An 18,157-nucleotide genomic window follows, 5' to 3' on the forward strand; every position below is an offset into this window, starting at 1 on the left:
GGACACACACACACACACACACACACACATATTTTCAATTGTTTTTCAAGAGCTAGCTCAGCCTCAACCTTGGAGCTAAACCTCACCTCGGACTCCTCCCGTCCCGCTGTCTTGCCGTACAAAGGGTAGTGGAAGCCTGCAGGGACAAATTTAAAGGTTCAGTCTACATACCAAAAAACTGGGTCGGTGCCTTTCATACAGTACTGCAACAACAGGGCGGGAGAGGTTACGTGTCAAGTGTTAAACTTCACAACCCGGTGCCAGATTTTCCACTATTACCTTTTACACAGCCCCCATCCTGCCTCTGTTATGGCTGTGATACTACCTTGTAAGATGGGAAAATTGTGAGTCGACAACACCTAATTTGGTGTCGAAGCATTTCACAAAGATCAGCAACAACAGAAAAGACTGTCAGGTGTTAAACTTTAAACACAACTGCTATCCCACCTCTGACACTACATTGGAAACTGGGAAAATCTTGGGTCGACTTCAACCCCTAATTGTGTATTGGTGCCTTTCACAAAGTGCAGCGACAACATGGTAGGAGACGCGCATGTTGGGTGTTAAACTCCAGCCCTGGTGTTCCACTATTCCCCTTCACACAGCTGCCATCCTGCTTCTGTTACTACCTTGGAAGCAGGGAAAATTTGCCAGTCGAGTTCAACCCCTGATTCCATGTCAGTGCCTTTCATACAGTACAGTGACAAAAAGGGTGAGAGAGAAGCGTCAGTTGTTAAACGTCACACCCAAGACCTGGCTCTGGCTTTCCATTATTCCCTTTACCGCAGCCACCGTCCAGCCTCTGTTACGCCTATGATACCAGGTTAGACGCTTGGAAAACTGTGGGTCGACTTGGAACCACCCCCACTTCCATTCCATGTCGGCACCTTTTACATATAATAGCGACATGGAGGAAAAGCTAGGTTTAATAGATAGTGTGAAATGGGATCCAGTGCGGATGGTATAGAACCAAGCCTCCTGACATGAAATTAAGGTCTAGTTGGTTCTGAAAAAGGTGGACAGACGTGTTTGGTGTTGTTCCTTACCTGGGTAGTTGTGGACCAGTGTGGGGGATGCCCCTCTGTAGGAGACCCGGCCACTCTCACACATGGCTAGGTAGGGCGGGTACGAGGAGTGCTGGTACTGGATGTAAGGCTGCTGGGGGGTCATTGGGGGAGACACCGCCGCCCGGGCACTTTGCGACTCCCCTGACAGGACTCCCATGGGTTCCTCCTGCAGCCCCTCCAAGCCGTCTGAGTCATCTGGGTCGACCGGGGGTGGAAGGTTGTGTGGTCCGTGGACTTTTTTAGCATCACGGGTGATGCCCCCTCCTGCTGAGGTCGCTTTGGGCCCGGCCGGCTCAGTGGTACTCCCCCACTCCTTAGACCTCTCCATGTCCCCCTCATCTGCTGCCTCCCCAAGTGGACTCTCCAGCTCTGAGAATTTGCTGTGAGCCAGCCGGTGGGGCCACGTGGGGCCGTCTGGGGGCTAAATTGATGAGGACAAGTGTTGGTGCTGGTGCCAGTGTTTCCCCTACAACTCTGTTTTAACAGTAGTGGGTGGGAGTCATTTGAGGTCGCTCCACGTTTGTCCAAGAGCTGAATCAAAGACCAAAGACCTTCATCGAGGTCCAACTGAAATCTATGTTTCTGGTTTTGGCAGCTGTGGCCCACCACTGCTGAGTGACTACTATAGATCTTTTCACCATAACATCACATGTACTTCCGGGTGGCAGTAGCTCTGATGAGACCGCTAGTAAACAAAACCTGCTATGTCATTTGACCAAGGCAGAGCCATTGGTCAGGGGAAATTGTTTGAATAACGATTTTAACATTCTTGTCTACTGCCCTAGTTTGAATGTGTGAAGTGTCTGTCGAAAGAGGAGGTTAGGTGTGGTGTAGAGAAGTTGATTAAAAAATATTGTAGAAATTCCAACACAGTTAACATGATCATTGAGGGACTGGATAATTAACTGAATTTTCTGTTGCTCGGATTAATGGCGTAGACATGCTCTTTTAATGCTGAAATGGCTAGCACGCTTTCGAGCTGACGTTAGCTACCAGGCTCACTATTATGTTTTGCTAAATTACTCAAAGACAATCAACCAAGCATTTTATACATATCTGTGAGAAAATGCCTTCCACAAATTCAATGATGGAGGTTTAGTTCCCAGTTCCCAGAGTACATCTAATCTATTTATCTCAACCACAGGTTGCGCGAGGTAAATTTTGATTTTATTCTAACCGGAAATGAAAAAAAAAAACCTAAACCTTTTGGGATATATCCGGCGACTCAACCCCAAACACAACAAGTTTGTCATTGTTTCAGTTCAGGTCAGCGGTAGCCACTTACTTTTCTGCCACCCGGGAACCTATTGTTTACAAACAAAAAATAGTCTATAGAGGAAACACTGCGTGATCAGAAACCACCTTTTCAGGACCTTTGCTTGCATGGAGGATGATGGCTGGTGCCAGTTTACAGACCCAGAGGGACGGTTAAGAATCTGTACAAGTGGCACATCTTGACTCTTTGAAAAGTAATGTACATTTTTACATTTACTTTTTACCTCGCAACACGTGCAACAGAACAACGGCCGAGTTAATTATTATCGAGCTACAGACGACAATTAATGATCGCTCGTGAAAGCACAACAGCACGGGCGGCGGTTAGAGACAGACGGAAAAACTTACGCTGGAATAGGGAATATTTGAGTCCAGATCTGTCTGAGTGTTGGGGTTGTGGTGTGACGAGGATGAAGATGAGGAAGAGGAGGAAGAAGGTGACTTGATGTCCTCGCAGTCTTTGGTTGAGATACGGTGCTGGTCCACCTTCAAGCCCAGCCCCCTTTCCCCCCTCTCCTCCAAGTAGGACAGGATGGCTTTGGGACAGCAGCCTTTAGCAACTTCTGGAACTTTAGCTCCGCTGGTGTGTCTGACATTCCCATCTCGCCCAGCCAGCCCCCTCTCAGCACGCTGCTTCTGCTCACAGGAGGCCAATAGGAGTTTGTGGTCCATGTAGAGTCCTCGTGAGTACTGCCCGTAATACAGCGACTGGGCTAAGGCGGTCTGGGTCTGACTCATGGCAAGCTGCAGCTGAGACGGTGGCGGCTGCCCATCGCCTTTCTTACACTCCACAAAGTCGTGGATAGAACCTTTGTCATCGTCTTTAGCGTCGTCCTTTCGATCTTTACATTTAGAATCGTGGGAGGAAGTTTTGTGGTAGGTATTCTGCCTGTCCGCCTGCACATAACCCGGCAGGAAATACGGCTCAAAACTGTGGTAGTATGGGGACAGGGGCTCTTTTATGGAAGTTGGGTCGGGCACTGTGGGTGGTGTCTTCCTGGCGTTATGATGGTTACTGTTAGAGTTGACTCCAGACGATACAGAGGGACCTGACCTCGATCTAATTCCATCCAGGCGATTTTCGGACGACATTCCGTCATCCCCCGCATCAGAGATGTCTGAGTAGGCGGGGCTGTTGTCCTTGCTGTCCCCTATCACCAGACAACTGCTGGGGGCATCGAGCCGCGACGAACTTCCAATAGACGGACTGGGGGCGTTGTCTGTGAAGGTGTAGACCTTGTCGGCCTCAGCACGGATACTTGCCATTCGGCTTTCCTGGGTCTCGTTGAGCCCGTTCGTCACATCTTGCTTGCTCAGGTGCTCCTTCAGGAGACTCCCGGGAATCTCCTTGGCAGCAACTTTAGAAGCGCTGTCTTCCATTTTGATGGGGTCACCGTTTGCAGTCAGACCGGACGTGTCGCGGTTGTGTTTGTCCTTTAGCCTTCGCTTTTCTTTCTTGCGGGTGTCTTTGCAGGTCAGCAGTGTGGCTTTGACCAGGCTGGGTTCCACGACAATGCTAAGCTTCGGCTTAATGGGTTTAAGGGAGGAGTTCTTGCTGCTCAGGCCCACGGCTGGCACAGGCGAAGACTGCTCTGAAACACCGCTGTCTGTTGGATACGGCGCATTGGGTATTGCAATAAGCTTCGGAGGGGGAGGGGCGGGAGCAATCAGCCGGTTAGTCCGCGACTTGGAAAGCTTGTCTACCTTTCCGTTGGCTTTTTTGGTCTTGTCGCAGAGGATCTTCTTGTCAATCAGACCCTCGGCTTCCAGCTTGGGCATCTCCACAGTGGCGCTCCGGTCCGGCACCATGCAGTTTTCCAGAACCACAGTCATATTGGAAATGATGGGCAGGTTGCTAAGGTCATCCATCAAGCCATCCTTCAGCAGGGAGCTCCTCCTGGTTTTAGTGCTGAGAAGCAGCCGCCGGTTCTTGGGAGAGCCCACCGAGGTCACCTTGTACAACGGGGCGGCTTTTTTGGCTGAGGTGTTGGCAGTGGTGCCATTGTTGGTGGACTCCATGAGGTCATAGACAGTGTCCTCGCAGTCTGACAGTCGTTCCTCGCTCTCAGGATTCCTCTGCTCCTCCACCTCAAGGTGGGCGTGAGTCTGGTGGTAGCGTAACCCATTGATGTGCTTATAGCGCTTGGTGCAGTTGGGGTGGGGGCAGTCGATGAGAATTGGCAGAGGTGAGGAGGTGCAACCTCCCCCCGGGTCAAGGAAAGAGGGGTCCGACTTTCCCTGCGGCGTGGAAGGGGCGCTGCGGGATTTGGCTCGAATCCTTTTCCCGTTCCCGTTCTTAATGTCCTCCGAGGAAACCAGACTGAGGTCCAGGTCAGTCGGCGGTTTGTTCTTCCGCTTGCCGGACGGGAGGACTGGGGCCCGGTTGGTGGTTTTGGTTTCTTCCGTGGTGAAGAAGGGTGTAGGAGCTCTGCAGTTGCTAAGGAGTTTCAAACTTCCGCGCCGGCTTTTGCTGTGCACCGGTAAGGCTACCATTCCGCCGCCCCGGCTCCGGTGCTGCGGCAGGCCTCGCACTTTGACTGGTGGTGTCGGAGCCCCACAGGGCTGGTCTGCCAAAGCCAGACGCAGCCTTTTCCCACGGCCACGCCCACCTGGCATCTCTGGGTCACTGGACGGAGACTCGCAGAACCTGAAGAAACAGGAGGACCATCATCAACTTATCTTGAGAGGGCTGAAGTAGTTGTGTTGTGCTTTACATGACTCCTACCTACCCACTGACCAACATACCAAGCAAGTGACTAACTTAACTCCCTACCTACCATATCTGCCTAGCCAACCTATCTACCTACTGTACCTACCTATCTATCCAACTGACCAACCTTCCATCCATCCATCCATCCATTTCCTACCGCTTATCCGAGGTTGGGTCGCGGGGGCAGTAGCTTTAGCAAGGACGCCCAGACTTCCCTCTGCCCAGCCACTTCCTCCAGCTCTTCCCAGCATTCCCAGGCCAGCCGAGAGACATAGTCTCTCCAGCTGGGTCGTCCATGGGGTCTCCTCCCGGTGGGACGTGCCCGGAACACCTCACCAGGGAGGTGTCTGGGAGGCATCCGAATCAGATGCTGCAGCCACCTCATCTGGCTCCTCTCGATGTGGAGGAGCTGCGGCTCTACTCTGAGATCCTCCTGGATGACCGAGCTTCTTACCCTATTTCTAAGGGAGAGCCCGGACACCCTGCGGAGGAAACTAATTTCGGCCGCTTGTATCCGGGATCTTGTTCTTTCGGTCACGACCCACAGGTTGTGACCATAGGTGAGGGTAGGAACGACGTAGATCGACCGGTAAATCGAGAGCTTCGCCTTTCGGCTTAGCTCCTTCTTTACCACAACGGGCCGATACAAAGTCCGCATCACTGCAGACGCTGCACCGATCCACCTGTCGATCTCCCGTTCCATTCTTCCCTCACTCATGAACAAGACCCCAAGATAATTGAACTCCTCCACTTGGGGCAGGATCTCATCCCTGACCCGGAGAGGGCACGCCACCCTTTTCCGACTGAGGACCATGGTCTCACATTTGGAAGTGCTGGGGGTCGGGGGGGGCAATAAGTATACCCACACCTGCTCGGCGCCTCTCACCGTGGGAAACTCCAGAGTGGAAGAGAATCCAACCCCTCTCGAGAGGACTGGTACCAAAGCCCAAGTTGTGGGTGGAGGCGAGCCCGACTACATCTAGTCGGAACTTCTCGACCTCACACACCAGCTCGGGCTGCCAGAGAGGTGACATTACACGTACCTAGAGCCAGCTTCTGTAGCCGTGGATTGGATCCCTAAGGTCTCTGCCTTCGGCCACCGCACAGCTCACACTGCACCCGAGCCCTACGGCCCCTCCCACAGGTGGTGAACCCATGGGAAGACTGACCAACCTAGCGACACTATATTGGCAAAGTGTGGATTAAGACTGGGATGTCACTTGAATTCATATCTTAGTCAAGGCAGGTGAGCGAACACTTTGGCAATATAGTGTAGATAGGTTGGTCAGTTCGCTCACCTGCCTTGACTAAGATATGAATTCAAGTGACATCCCAGTCTCAAAGGGTTTAATATGACATCGGTCCACCCTCTGCAGTTATAACGGCTTAAACTCTTCTGGGAAGGTTTTCCACTAGGTTTAGGAGTGTTTTCATGGGAATTTATGAAAATTTTTCCAGAAGCACATTTGTGAGGTTACACACTGATGTTTTGACGTGAAGGCGTGGCTCTCAGTCTCCCCTCTAATTTATCCAAAAATATTCTGTAAGGTTGTGCAGGACCGTCAAGTTCATCCACATCAAACTTTCTCCTCCATGACTTTATGAACCCTGATTTGTGCACTGATGCATGACAGAAAGCCTTACCACAAGAGTTGAAGCTGTTATAGCTGCAAAGGGTAGACCAGCATCATATTAAAACAAATATATTTAGAATGGGATATCACTTAAAATCATATGTGGGTCAAGGCAGGTGAGCGAATACTTTTGGCAAAATAGGGTACAGTACCTACCTACCTACAAACCTATCTACCATTCTACCTACTAACTATCCTACCCACCTACCATTCTACCTATCCAACCTATCTACTCAGCTTCTGACCAAGTGACCAGTTGACAAAACAACCCACTGAAAAAACTCCTACCTACTCACCTATGTACCTACATACCTACTTACCTACCTTCTAAATCTGACCTATCCATCTCCTACCGTCCTGCCTACCCAACTATCAGAATCATCTTTATTTGCCAAGTATGTTCAACAAACACACAAGGAATTTGTCTCCGATTGTTGGAGCCGCTCTAGTACGACAACAGACAGTCAATTGACAGAGGAAACTTTGAGACATAAAGACATTGACAAAAACAGCTAGTTATCTGGTAATGCCGGTACAAATGTTTTTTTTTTTTTTTTGACAACTGTGCAAAAAGAGTCCTCTAGCACTTAGAGCAGTACGAATGACTAATCTCCCAATAGTATGTCGCAATGACCGTTGTGCACAGGGTGCCGAGACTTCAAGGAGAGTATGCAGTTTAAAGTGACGAGCAGTGCGATAATCTGGGACAATGTTGATTGTGCCAATTTTGCAGATACTTCTCAGTCAGTGTGCAAGAGGGGCAGATGGTACTCTGGCCTGAGTGGCCAGTATTGGTCAACAACAGATATGAGAATAGTGCAGCGTGGCGAGACTACTATAGGGAGTGCACGAGTAGTATATAATTGGCCTGACAGAAATGTGACAACAAACTCAGACAAAAAAAATTGGCAGCATGTTGCAATGGAATTGTAGGTTAGCTGTTTAAGAAGTTGATTGCAAGAGGGAAAAAGCTGTTGGAATGTCTGCTAGTTCTAGTTTGCATTGATCGATAGTGCCTACCTGAGCGAAGGAGCCGGAAGAGCCGGTGACCGGGATGTGGAGGGTCAGAGAGGATTTTGCACGCTCTTGTCTTAGTTCTGGCAGTGTGCAAGTCCTCAAGGGTGGGTAGGAGGGTACCGACAATCCTTTCAGCAGTTTTGATTCTCCGTTGCAGTCTGAGTTTGTCCCTCCAGACTGTGATGGAAGAACGCAGGACTGATTCGATGAACACTGCCTAGAACTGCCTCAGCAGCTACCGTGGGAGGCCGTGCTTTCTCAGAAGCCGCAGGAAGTAAATCCTCTGCTGGGCCTTTTTGAGGACGGAGTTGATGTTGATCGCCCACTTCAGGTCCTGAGAGACTGTAATTCCCAGGAACTTGAAGGTCTCGACGGTTGACACAAGGCAGCAGGACAGCGTGAGGGGCAGTTGTGGCGAAGGATGCCTCCTGAAGTCCACGATTATCTCTACAGTCTTGAGCGTGTTCAGCTCCAGGTTGTTTCGGCCGCACCACAGCTCCACCCGCTCCACTTCCTGTCGATTCTTGGATGAAGTGCAGTCCCATGTTGACTGGATCATCCGCAGACCTGTTCGCTCGGTAGGCAAACATGCTCTTCAGAGGATGGTACTTCGCACAGTTCCAGAGATCTATTGAAGATCTGTGTGAAGACTGGAGCGAGCTGGTCCGCTTTGAGGCAGGATGGGGACACATGGTCCGGGCCTGTCGCTTTGTTAATCTTTTGTTGTTTGAAGATGCGTCTCACATCCTGTTCGTGGCTGGTTAATGTAGAAGTCAGATGTGTGATTGTGGTCGGTGGTGCGGCTGGGTGGGCGTGGGTTGTGAAAGTGTCCTTTTCAAATCTGCAGTAGAAGGTATTCAAGTCGTTGGCTAGTCTGCTATTGTTCTCAGCTTGGGGTGATCGTCGCTTGTAATTAGTCAGCGATTGGAATGCATGCCAGACTGATTTAGAGTTGTTAGCGCTAAACTGTTTTTCCAACTTTGCTGCATAGTTCCTCTTTGCAATGTTAATTTTCTTAGTCAGCTGGTTTCTAGTGTGATTATACAGGGCCCTGTCCCCGCTTTGATATGCGTCCTCCTTAGCTTGGCGGAGTTGCTTAAGTTTGGCAGTGAACCACGGCTTGTTGTTATTGAATGTGCGAAATGACTTTGTTGGTACACAAACCTCTTCACAGAAACTGATATAGGATGTAACAGTGTCCGTATATTCATCCAGGCTGCCAGCTGAAATTTCAAAGACACTCCAGTCTGTGCAGTCTAAAAAGATTTGAAGTTCCATCTTTGCTTCATTGGTCCACTTTTTCACTGTTTTCACTGTAGGCTTCGCGCATTTAAGTTCTCGCCTGAATGTCGGTATTACGTGAATTAAGCAGTGATCAGGAGCAGGAGCTCAGGGCTGGATGAGGTTTGGCACGGAATGCGTTATTTAGCGTAGTATAGCAGTGGTCTAAAATGTTATTTTCCGTGGTGGGACGGTCGATGTGCTGCTTGTATTTAGCGAGTTCGTGGTTGAGTTTAGCTTTGTTAAAGTCCCTGAGAATAATGAGGGGTGAGTCCGGGTGTTTTTTTACAATTTCGTTTACTTGTTCGGCGAGCATTAGCAGTGTGGCGTTCGTGTTAGCTTGAGGCGGAAGATAGAGACCAGCAAGAATGAATGATGCGAACTTGCGAGGCGAGTAGAATGGGTTATAGTTCAAAAACAGCGGCTCCAAATGCGGGCTGCAGTGTGTGCTGAGCTCCGTGACGTCCATACACCATTTTTCGTATATATAGAAGCATATGCCTCCGCCTTTTGTTTTCCCCAATGATTCCATGTCGCGGTCTGCCCTGTGGAGATGGAAGCCGGGAAGCATGACGGCACCATCGGGTACAGCGTCACAAAGCCATGTCTCCGTAAAGCACATGGCGGCGGAACGTCCGAAGTCTTTACTGGCCTTTATCAGAAGATGAAGCTTGTCCATTTTGTTGGGTAGGGAGCGTAGATTCGCGAGGTGGATGGACAGAAACGTCAGTCTGTATCCTCTCTTGTGGAGTTTCACCTGGATGCCGGCTCGCTTCCCTGTGTGGCGTCGCCTCCGTGCGCCAAAGACCGCGGGCGCTGCTCCGGTGAGTAACTCAGGGAAAAAAACTGAGCGGATTAGCGAAAGTTGGTGAAAGAAGGTCCGGAGTAGCCTCCTTGATGCTTAGCAAGTCTCCCCTTGTGTAAGTGAGTCATGTAATGTCTCCAAAGACGAATGAAAAACCCAAAAACAAAAACAATACTAGAGAGCGCGTAACCGAGTAGGCGCCACCACACGGGTAGGCGCCATCTTTTGAAAAAAAAATTAAAAAATAAAAATAATTAATATCTATCTACCGACAGACCCGACGGACCATCAGACCGACCGACCTACCTGCCTAAAGCCTTCCTACTAACCTACCTAACCCCTAACTTGCTACCCAGATACCTACCCTACCTGCTTACTTACCCACCACTTGACCCACCGACCTTCCTACTGACCAAGCAATTTAAAAAACTAGCTAACTGTCAATTTGTACCTACCTATCGACCACGCAGCCAACCGACCAACCTACCTACCTACAGATACACACACACACACACAGAAAGTGCGGATCAGCTGACCAGTGTCATCCCACCTGTGTGCTGTTGTTTTCATGGACATTGTATTTGTCTTTAAATGTGCTCGTCAATCACCAAAGTGGAGTTGTGCCGCTTTCTATTTATGTGACGCACGTCCAAAAAGCAATTTAGACCACAGATGAATCTGTCATCGTCATGGCAACAACCATCACCAGCAGCAGCAGCAGCTAACCAGTCACATTTGAGATCACAAGCTAACCTTTCTCATAGTCCACGCTAATGACAAACAATTATATATAATTAGTATATAGTTTGGACAAAGGTATTGGGACACCAAAGGAAATGAAATCAGGGCATTTGGACAAAGGTATTAAGACATCTACAGGAAGTGAAAGGTAAAGAAAATATGGCGTTTGGACAAAAGTATTGGGACATGTAGTGAAATAATATATTTTGTAAATCAATGAATGATGCATTAATTTGTATAAAACGTGTGATGTCATCACCTGGGAGGAGCCCAGTCAAGTTTGGTGCAGTCCAACAGTGTTCCCACATAGGTCCTCTTCCTCCACGTCACGTTGACCACCAACACACCTGACCCACATACATGCGCACACCCATACCCACGCACACACACACACACACAAACACACACACACGCTCAGTGTATTAATATATCAATGTAACGTGCTGTATCATAACATCAAAGTATCATGATACAGTTATACAGTGTCACGATATCAAAGTATCATGTTATCAAATAGTCTTCTCATCGGCATATGTTGACATAAACATGTTATAACATCGACATATCACGATATAAAAACCAGGGGTGGGTAAAAATATCGATTTAGCAATGCTTTGCAATTTTTCTTTTTGGCAATTCAATATCGATTCTGCAACTCTGCTGAATCAATTCACCTCCTGGCCACTGTGAGGCGCTGTGCTCGTGGTTCGCATGGTATAGATGGAAGGCAAACACAACGGCTACTCAAGCAAACAGTGGCTGCAGCAGCACGAAGCGAGCGACTTCTACTTTTAAATCTAACGTTTGGGGTCATTTTGGATTCCCGTGAAAATCCGGAACACGGAAATGGACAAAAGACACTCCAGCCACGCAATACCAACACAAAAACACAGCAGAAGTTGAAGTTAAGACAGCCGTTTTGGAGTCACTGAAGTCGGTAGAAAGAGTGACTGACCCCTACGTACGCAACTATCACTTCTCATTTCATTTGTAGGAGTGGGAAGTTGTGTCAAATGTTCTGCAGACTACAGCCCCCTACACAGAAGCCACACAGGGAGGGAGCAATAAAATAAACTTGTTGACAGATGAAATAAATTAATTGGCTTTGATGAAGAAAGTACCGGTACTGGCTTGTCTCACAATGCCGTAAACATACTACTATTAGGTATTACTTAAATACCCTGTAAATACTAATAGTAAGCCTAATAAGTAAGAATAAGTCAAGACATTCTGAAAGTATACATGTGCGTTACTTTTTCAAAACAGGGCTGTCATCATGTTTTAACTTGTGTACTCCATATGAACAAATAAGTTATTATTGTGCATTTTTCATTACAGTTCCTTAGAGGAAATAAACATAATTTAAGTTTACATGCACTTTACCTTTTCAGTGTTTATACACTACAACAAAAAAAATTTTCACTTTTGTACTCCATAAATACAAATAATTGTATTAATTATGAGCACATTTTTATTTTTAGTTGTTTTATTGTTGGACAAAAAATGTGATGCGACATACAACATATTTTTACATGGAATCAAAAATCATTAAAAAAGCAATATTGAATCGAATCGCAAGCTAAAGAATCAAAATCGAATTGAATCGTGAACTTCTTAACAATGCCATTCCCTAATAAAAACGTCAAATCAAAATATGGTAATTTCACCATATTATGATTTCACTGTATCATAATATAAAAATATCATGATATCAAAGTATGACATTAATTTAACATAATATAAAAGTACTAAGGTGTCGAAATACCAAAGTATTGTGATATCAATTAATCGTGACAGGAAGTGGTATGAAAATATCATGATATCAATGCATCGTGATATCAAACTATCATGATATGAGAGTACAGTATTGTGACAAAGTATCATAATATCAAAACATATGAAAATATTGTGATATGAAAGTACAGTGATATGAAAGTACAGTATTCTGACATCAAAGTATCATAATATAAAAAATATATGAAAATATTGTGATGTCAAAGTATCATGATATCACCATAACATGATATAAAAGTATTGGCATATCAAAGTATCATGGTATCAAAATATGATATGACAGTATCATGATATCAAAGAATCATGTTATCAAAATATGGGGATATAGAAGCATTGTGACATCACCATATCATGATATCAAAGTATCATTATTTCAAAGTATCAAAGTGTCACGGTATCAAAATATCATGATACTACAGAATGCCAAAATAAAAGTGTTGTCAAGTCAAACTATAACAATATCTAAGTCCACCACAGTTTGTCTCACCTCCTTGGGTCTCGTGCCACACAATGCCCTCCAGGTTGACGCTGGTACCCGGCTGACAGGGGCCCAGGAAATCGGCGTCTGAGTTGTGCGTGGAAGGAAGGGCCACTTCCTGTGTGTTGGTGCCGACGGAGCGCGTCCTCACGGTGTTACAAGTGGGCGGGGCCACAGGGTTAGGAAAGGAGGTGGCGGACGAAGGCAGCGAGGGTCCGTTGGCCCCCGCTTGGCCAAGAGCGGGGGCCCTGCCTGGTGGAGTGAACATGGGCTCCACCTGCAGGCCACAGGATGACATGCCTGATGTTTGGACCAAAGTATTCCAACACCAATTGTGTTACAAGTGGAAAAAATATGGATGTTGTGATATATATCGTTACATTGTCATGTTACAATAGTGATACATCACTGCCAGACATCCAAGTAAATAGTACTTATTAAATAAGTTCCTGTGTTGCATCACGACTTTTGTTTTCGACTTGTGCGTCGGCCGCCGTTGCTCCAGTCCGCCGTGATTACCACAGTGGTGTTTGACTCAAGTTTACCAATCAAACGACACAAGAAAGTCACGTCTTCTAATGGGCTTCACGGGCCAATCAAAGTGAGTCGCAGCACCCGTGCGTGACTCGTGTTTACATTACAGACTACGAAAAACAGCAGCTTTAACACGTAGCGTAGTTTTGTCACTGCCCAAATGTTGATATTTCAGCCCGCTTGTAACTTGAGAAAGCAACTTGCGGTTCCAGATGTTTGTGCTGTTGTTTTGGCTGTGCATAGGGCAACGTTAGCACTGTTGTGGAGTCATAAGTAACTAAAACAGACATCTTGTTCTCTCTCTCTCTCTCTCTCTTGCTTGCTCTCTCTCTCTCTCTCACACACACACACACACACACACACACTTTATCAATAAGTCTGGTCAGCAAGCAGCTTCTTCATTCAGTCATTTTAGTGGATAAAGCAAATAATGTTTCTTTAAGGCCTGATGCATGTTGTTTTTTTCCACTTAACAGTTGAAATGGTGGCAACTGTGTGTGGACTCCCATTGAACGTGAGTTTGAATGTGATCTCTTACTTCTGAACACAGCCACGTGCCAGTTATAGGAAGGAGTGCATCCTTGTGCAACCAGATTTATTTTTTATTTATTTTATTTTATTTAAACTTTATTAAAGCAGGTAAAAGACCAGTTAAAACAGAACATCTATTTTGCAATGGTGACCTGGCCAAGAAGGCGGTAAGTTAAACGTCAAGTCCAAGTCAATCACATTCAAGTTTATTTCAGTTTACCTCCCCTCTCAAAAAGATACAAATATAAATCAGTTGAGTTGTGGAAATTGTATTCCATTTGACGTTCATGCTCTGATATAAAAAAAAATCATCAGAAGTTACCCACTAGTTCGTACTTGAGTAGTTTTTTCATTGAGTACTTTCTTACTCTAACTCAAGTAAATATTTGGAGGACTACTTTTCACTTTTACTTGAGTCATATTATTCTAAAGCAACAGTACTCTTACTTGAGTACAATATTTGGCTACTCTAACCCACCTCTGCTCAAACATCATGTTATTTGTAGTGTCTTAAAAATTAATAGTGTCTTAAAAATCACTTACAGATGCTCCTCTGTTGCTTTTGGCAATGTTTTTGACTGGCCCCACAGTGCGCCCGTTTGCAACAAATGTCCATCCAGTAAACATGAACGGGTCAAAACGGTTCCGGGCTGCACACATTGGTTCCGGGCGGCGCAAATATGCTTTTCTTAATATTTTTTATTGCCTCGAGGCAGAAATGTTTGCATCAACCAATTTCTGTGGTCGGCTTAGCCGACTTGTTTTTCTTTCACAGCCCTAATCAAGATGTTGTCATTGATGATATCAAAGTGTCATGGTCTCAAAATGTTGAGGTATCAAAGTATTGTATTGTCAAATTATTGCACTTTCAAGGTATCATTATATCAAAATGTTGCCGCATCATGACATCAAAGTATCGTGATATCAAAACATTGATAGCGAAATATCGCCATAGCAAAGTACCGTGATTTCAAAGTATCTTGATGTCAAAATATGATAGAGTATCAAAATATTGTGATACCATCGTATGATATCTGAGTATTGTCGTATAAAAGTATCATGATTTCAAAGTACGGTGGTATCAAAATATCATGATAGCAAAATATCTTGATATCTAAGTATCATGATATCAAAACATGGCATCAAAATATCGATATATGAAAGTATCGTGATGTCAGCGTTTTATGATTACTTGGTAACCATAGCAACATAATAGGAGCTTACTGATGTATTTCTCATCCACTTCCAGTTTGTATTCATCTCCTCTCTGTGCTGTCAATCGTCATCTTCCCTCTTTCAACATTTGTCTTTCTCGCTTCCCCAAGCATCCATACATTTCTGCAAACCGCTTCCTACGTCATTTTCGTCGGGTGCTCTCCTGACATTCCCTTTTGTTCAGGTATCAGCTTCCCCGTCATTGTCGCACGCTCACACATAGGAGAAGTGTGTATTTCTTCTCTCTGTACTCCTTCAGCTTCTCACTTCTGCTCCCTATCACACACCCACACACACATCCACACACAACTGGAAACATACTGGAGACAGACACTGGTGACACACACACTCACAGTGGAAACACAATTTAACACACACACACACTGGACACATAGACACTGGAAACACGCACTTGAACACGCTCAAACTGGACATACAACACATACAAACACACTAAAGACACACACACTCACACTGGACACACAACTAGATTCTGGAGACTCACACACACACACACACACACACACACGCACTTAGACTGGACACACATACACACAATCACACTGGACACACAACTAGACACTGGAGACAGCCTGGAGACACACACTGGACACACACATACTGAAAACACACTGGAAAGATATAAATACTTGAAACACACGCAATGGAAACACATGCTCACACTGGACACACAACTGAAGACTTGACACATACCCTAGAGACATATAGACTCGACACAACTGGACACAGACACTGCATTGGAGATATAAACACTGGAGACACAACTAGACACACGCGCACACACACACACTTGCAGTGGACACACAACTGGCAACTCGCAGCCGGTGGACTTAACAACACAACAACAAACCAAAAAGTCCCCGTGTTCTTTTTGCTGCTCTTTGTGTCCCGTGTTGTTGGGTTGTGTGCAATATGTTGTCACTTCATATTCCCGCCACGCATCCTTCCTCCATCTTTGCTTCCTCGCTCACTCAGTGAATGAATGAAAGAATGACTCACAGGCACACACACACACACACACACACACACTCACAAGCATCTTTTTTCCTCCTTTCTCCTTGCCTTTTCCTATTCGTGACGTCATGTGTGGATGTCAAGTGAGGCAAACAATAACGCGACGATGAGGAAGAGGAAGATGAAGAGGAAGGACACACAGCCCCCCTTTTCCAGACAAAGAGTGCACGTGCCAAACAACAATAGCACATCCTCGTCATCATGTGTTGATGAGGATGAGGAGGAACCTTCACCTCCATCGTGGCCTTCACACCTTCGCAAGCACATTTGCTGCTCTCTCCTTCCTTCCTTCCTTCCTTCCCTTACTGACCGTGTGGGCTCCTCCTCGGTGCTTCTTGGCCGCGTTGGTGACGTCGTCATGCGGCCGTCTGGGCGCAGACAAGCCGCAATCCAGCGCGCACAGCTGCGGAGGATGGATGATGGACGACTGATGGATGGATGGCGCAGGTGCAGGCGCACGGCGTCCTGATGTGCTTCTTCGCCTTTTCCTTTCCTCCTCCTCCTCCTCCCCCTGCCCCTCCTCCTCCTTCTTCTTCGTATATAATTTTCTCACAGCAGCGCGCTCGCTCGGCCAGTGAGGGACATGCGAGGAAGACTGACGACGAGGAAGAGGAGAGCCTCCACCTCGTTCTATATCATCTATACTTGTTCTCTATCTATCTATCTATCTATCTATCTATCTATCTATCTATCTATCTATCTATCTATCTATCTATCTATCTATCTATCTATCTATCTATCTATCTATCTATCTATTTGACATACTGATGGAATTGATTATTGAATAAACTACATTTACTATAGTTACTAGTCTATTTATTTATACTAGTTCCTGAATATAAATACATACTAGTTTTATCTATCTATATATACTAGTTCGATACTAGTTTCATTTTCATCTAAAAATCGCTAGTACTTTTATCTAGCTGTACTAGTTCTAGTTAATTTATAGTTGCTTAGTTATTTAGTATAGTTTTATTTAATAGATACTTCTTCTATCTACCTATACTTGTTCTATATTTCTGTACTGTTCTATCTGTGTTGCTCTACAGGTCTATTTATCACATGCCATTGTATGAGGGGTTATAATAGTATGTCATGATAATAAAAAGTAGACCATTTATGTGTGAAATTCATATTGTGAATTACGAATGATTCATTAATTTTTCAAAAAACTATATATTGTTCCTATTTTATTACGCCCGCGACCCTAGTGAGGATAAGCAGTCCGAAAAATGGCTGGCCGGATGGATGAATATCTATGGTCTTGTCACGGGACTGTGAAGCACGATCATGTTTTTTTCTCCTTCGCCACCAGGGGCCGCTGCGGTGTAACGTATTGGTGGGGGAGGGAGGGTAGAGGTGTGACGTCACCAGCCGGAGGCGTTTGAGGCAGAGGTTATGTGGGGGTCAGTCTGCGTTTGTCATATACAGTACAACAACCGGTCACTCTATTAGGTACTCCATGTTATCACATCTAATACAAAGCGATAACTTGGAACGACATTCATTTTAAAAAAAATAATTGAAAAAAAAAAATAAATAAATAAATAAAAAAAAATATATATATATATATATATATATATATATATATATATATTTTTATATATATTTTTATTTATATTTATTTATATTTTTATATATTTTTATATATATATATATATATATATATATATATATATATAAATAAAGTCACGGTGGGCGACTGGTTAGAGCGTCTGCCTCACAGTTCTGAGGACCGGGGTTCAATCCCTGGCCCCGCCTGTGTGGAGTTTGCATATTCTGCCCGTGCCTGCGTGGGTTTTCTCCGGGTTACTCCGGTTTCCTCCCACATTCCAAAATGTAGCATGGTAGGTTAATTCTAAATTGCCTGTAGGTGTGAATGTGAGTGCGAATGGTTGTTTGTTTGTATGTGCCCTGCGATTGGCTGGCAACCAGTTGAGGGTGTACCCCGCCTCCTGCCCGATGACAGCTGGGATAGGCTCCAGCACGCCCGCGACCCTTGTGAGGAGAAGCGGCTCAGAAAATGGATGGATGGAT

The 18,157-nt window shown here is 45.7% G+C and overlaps 1 protein-coding gene across 1 annotated transcript in view; it reads right to left on the minus strand.

Moving 5' to 3' along the window:
- The window catches only part of znf608 (zinc finger protein 608), a 29,042-nt gene extending 12,448 nt beyond the window's left edge, over positions 1-16,594 (minus strand). Inside the window, exons 1-6 of the mRNA XM_061672436.1 lie at positions 16,428-16,594; positions 12,812-13,079; positions 10,790-10,877; positions 2,691-4,989; positions 1,047-1,488; positions 87-136 (exon numbers count right to left, since the gene is read on the minus strand). Coding sequence (XP_061528420.1) covers positions 87-136; positions 1,047-1,488; positions 2,691-4,989; positions 10,790-10,877; positions 12,812-13,070 — 3,138 coding nt within the window. The 5' untranslated portion in view covers positions 13,071-13,079; positions 16,428-16,594. The remainder of the gene's footprint in view (positions 1-86; positions 137-1,046; positions 1,489-2,690; positions 4,990-10,789; positions 10,878-12,811; positions 13,080-16,427) is intronic.
- Between the last annotated feature and the right edge of the window lie 1,563 nt (positions 16,595-18,157).

Source organism: Phycodurus eques, chromosome 3, assembly GCF_024500275.1.
Source record: "Phycodurus eques isolate BA_2022a chromosome 3, UOR_Pequ_1.1, whole genome shotgun sequence".
NCBI classification, from domain to species: Eukaryota; Metazoa; Chordata; class Actinopteri; order Syngnathiformes; family Syngnathidae; genus Phycodurus; species Phycodurus eques.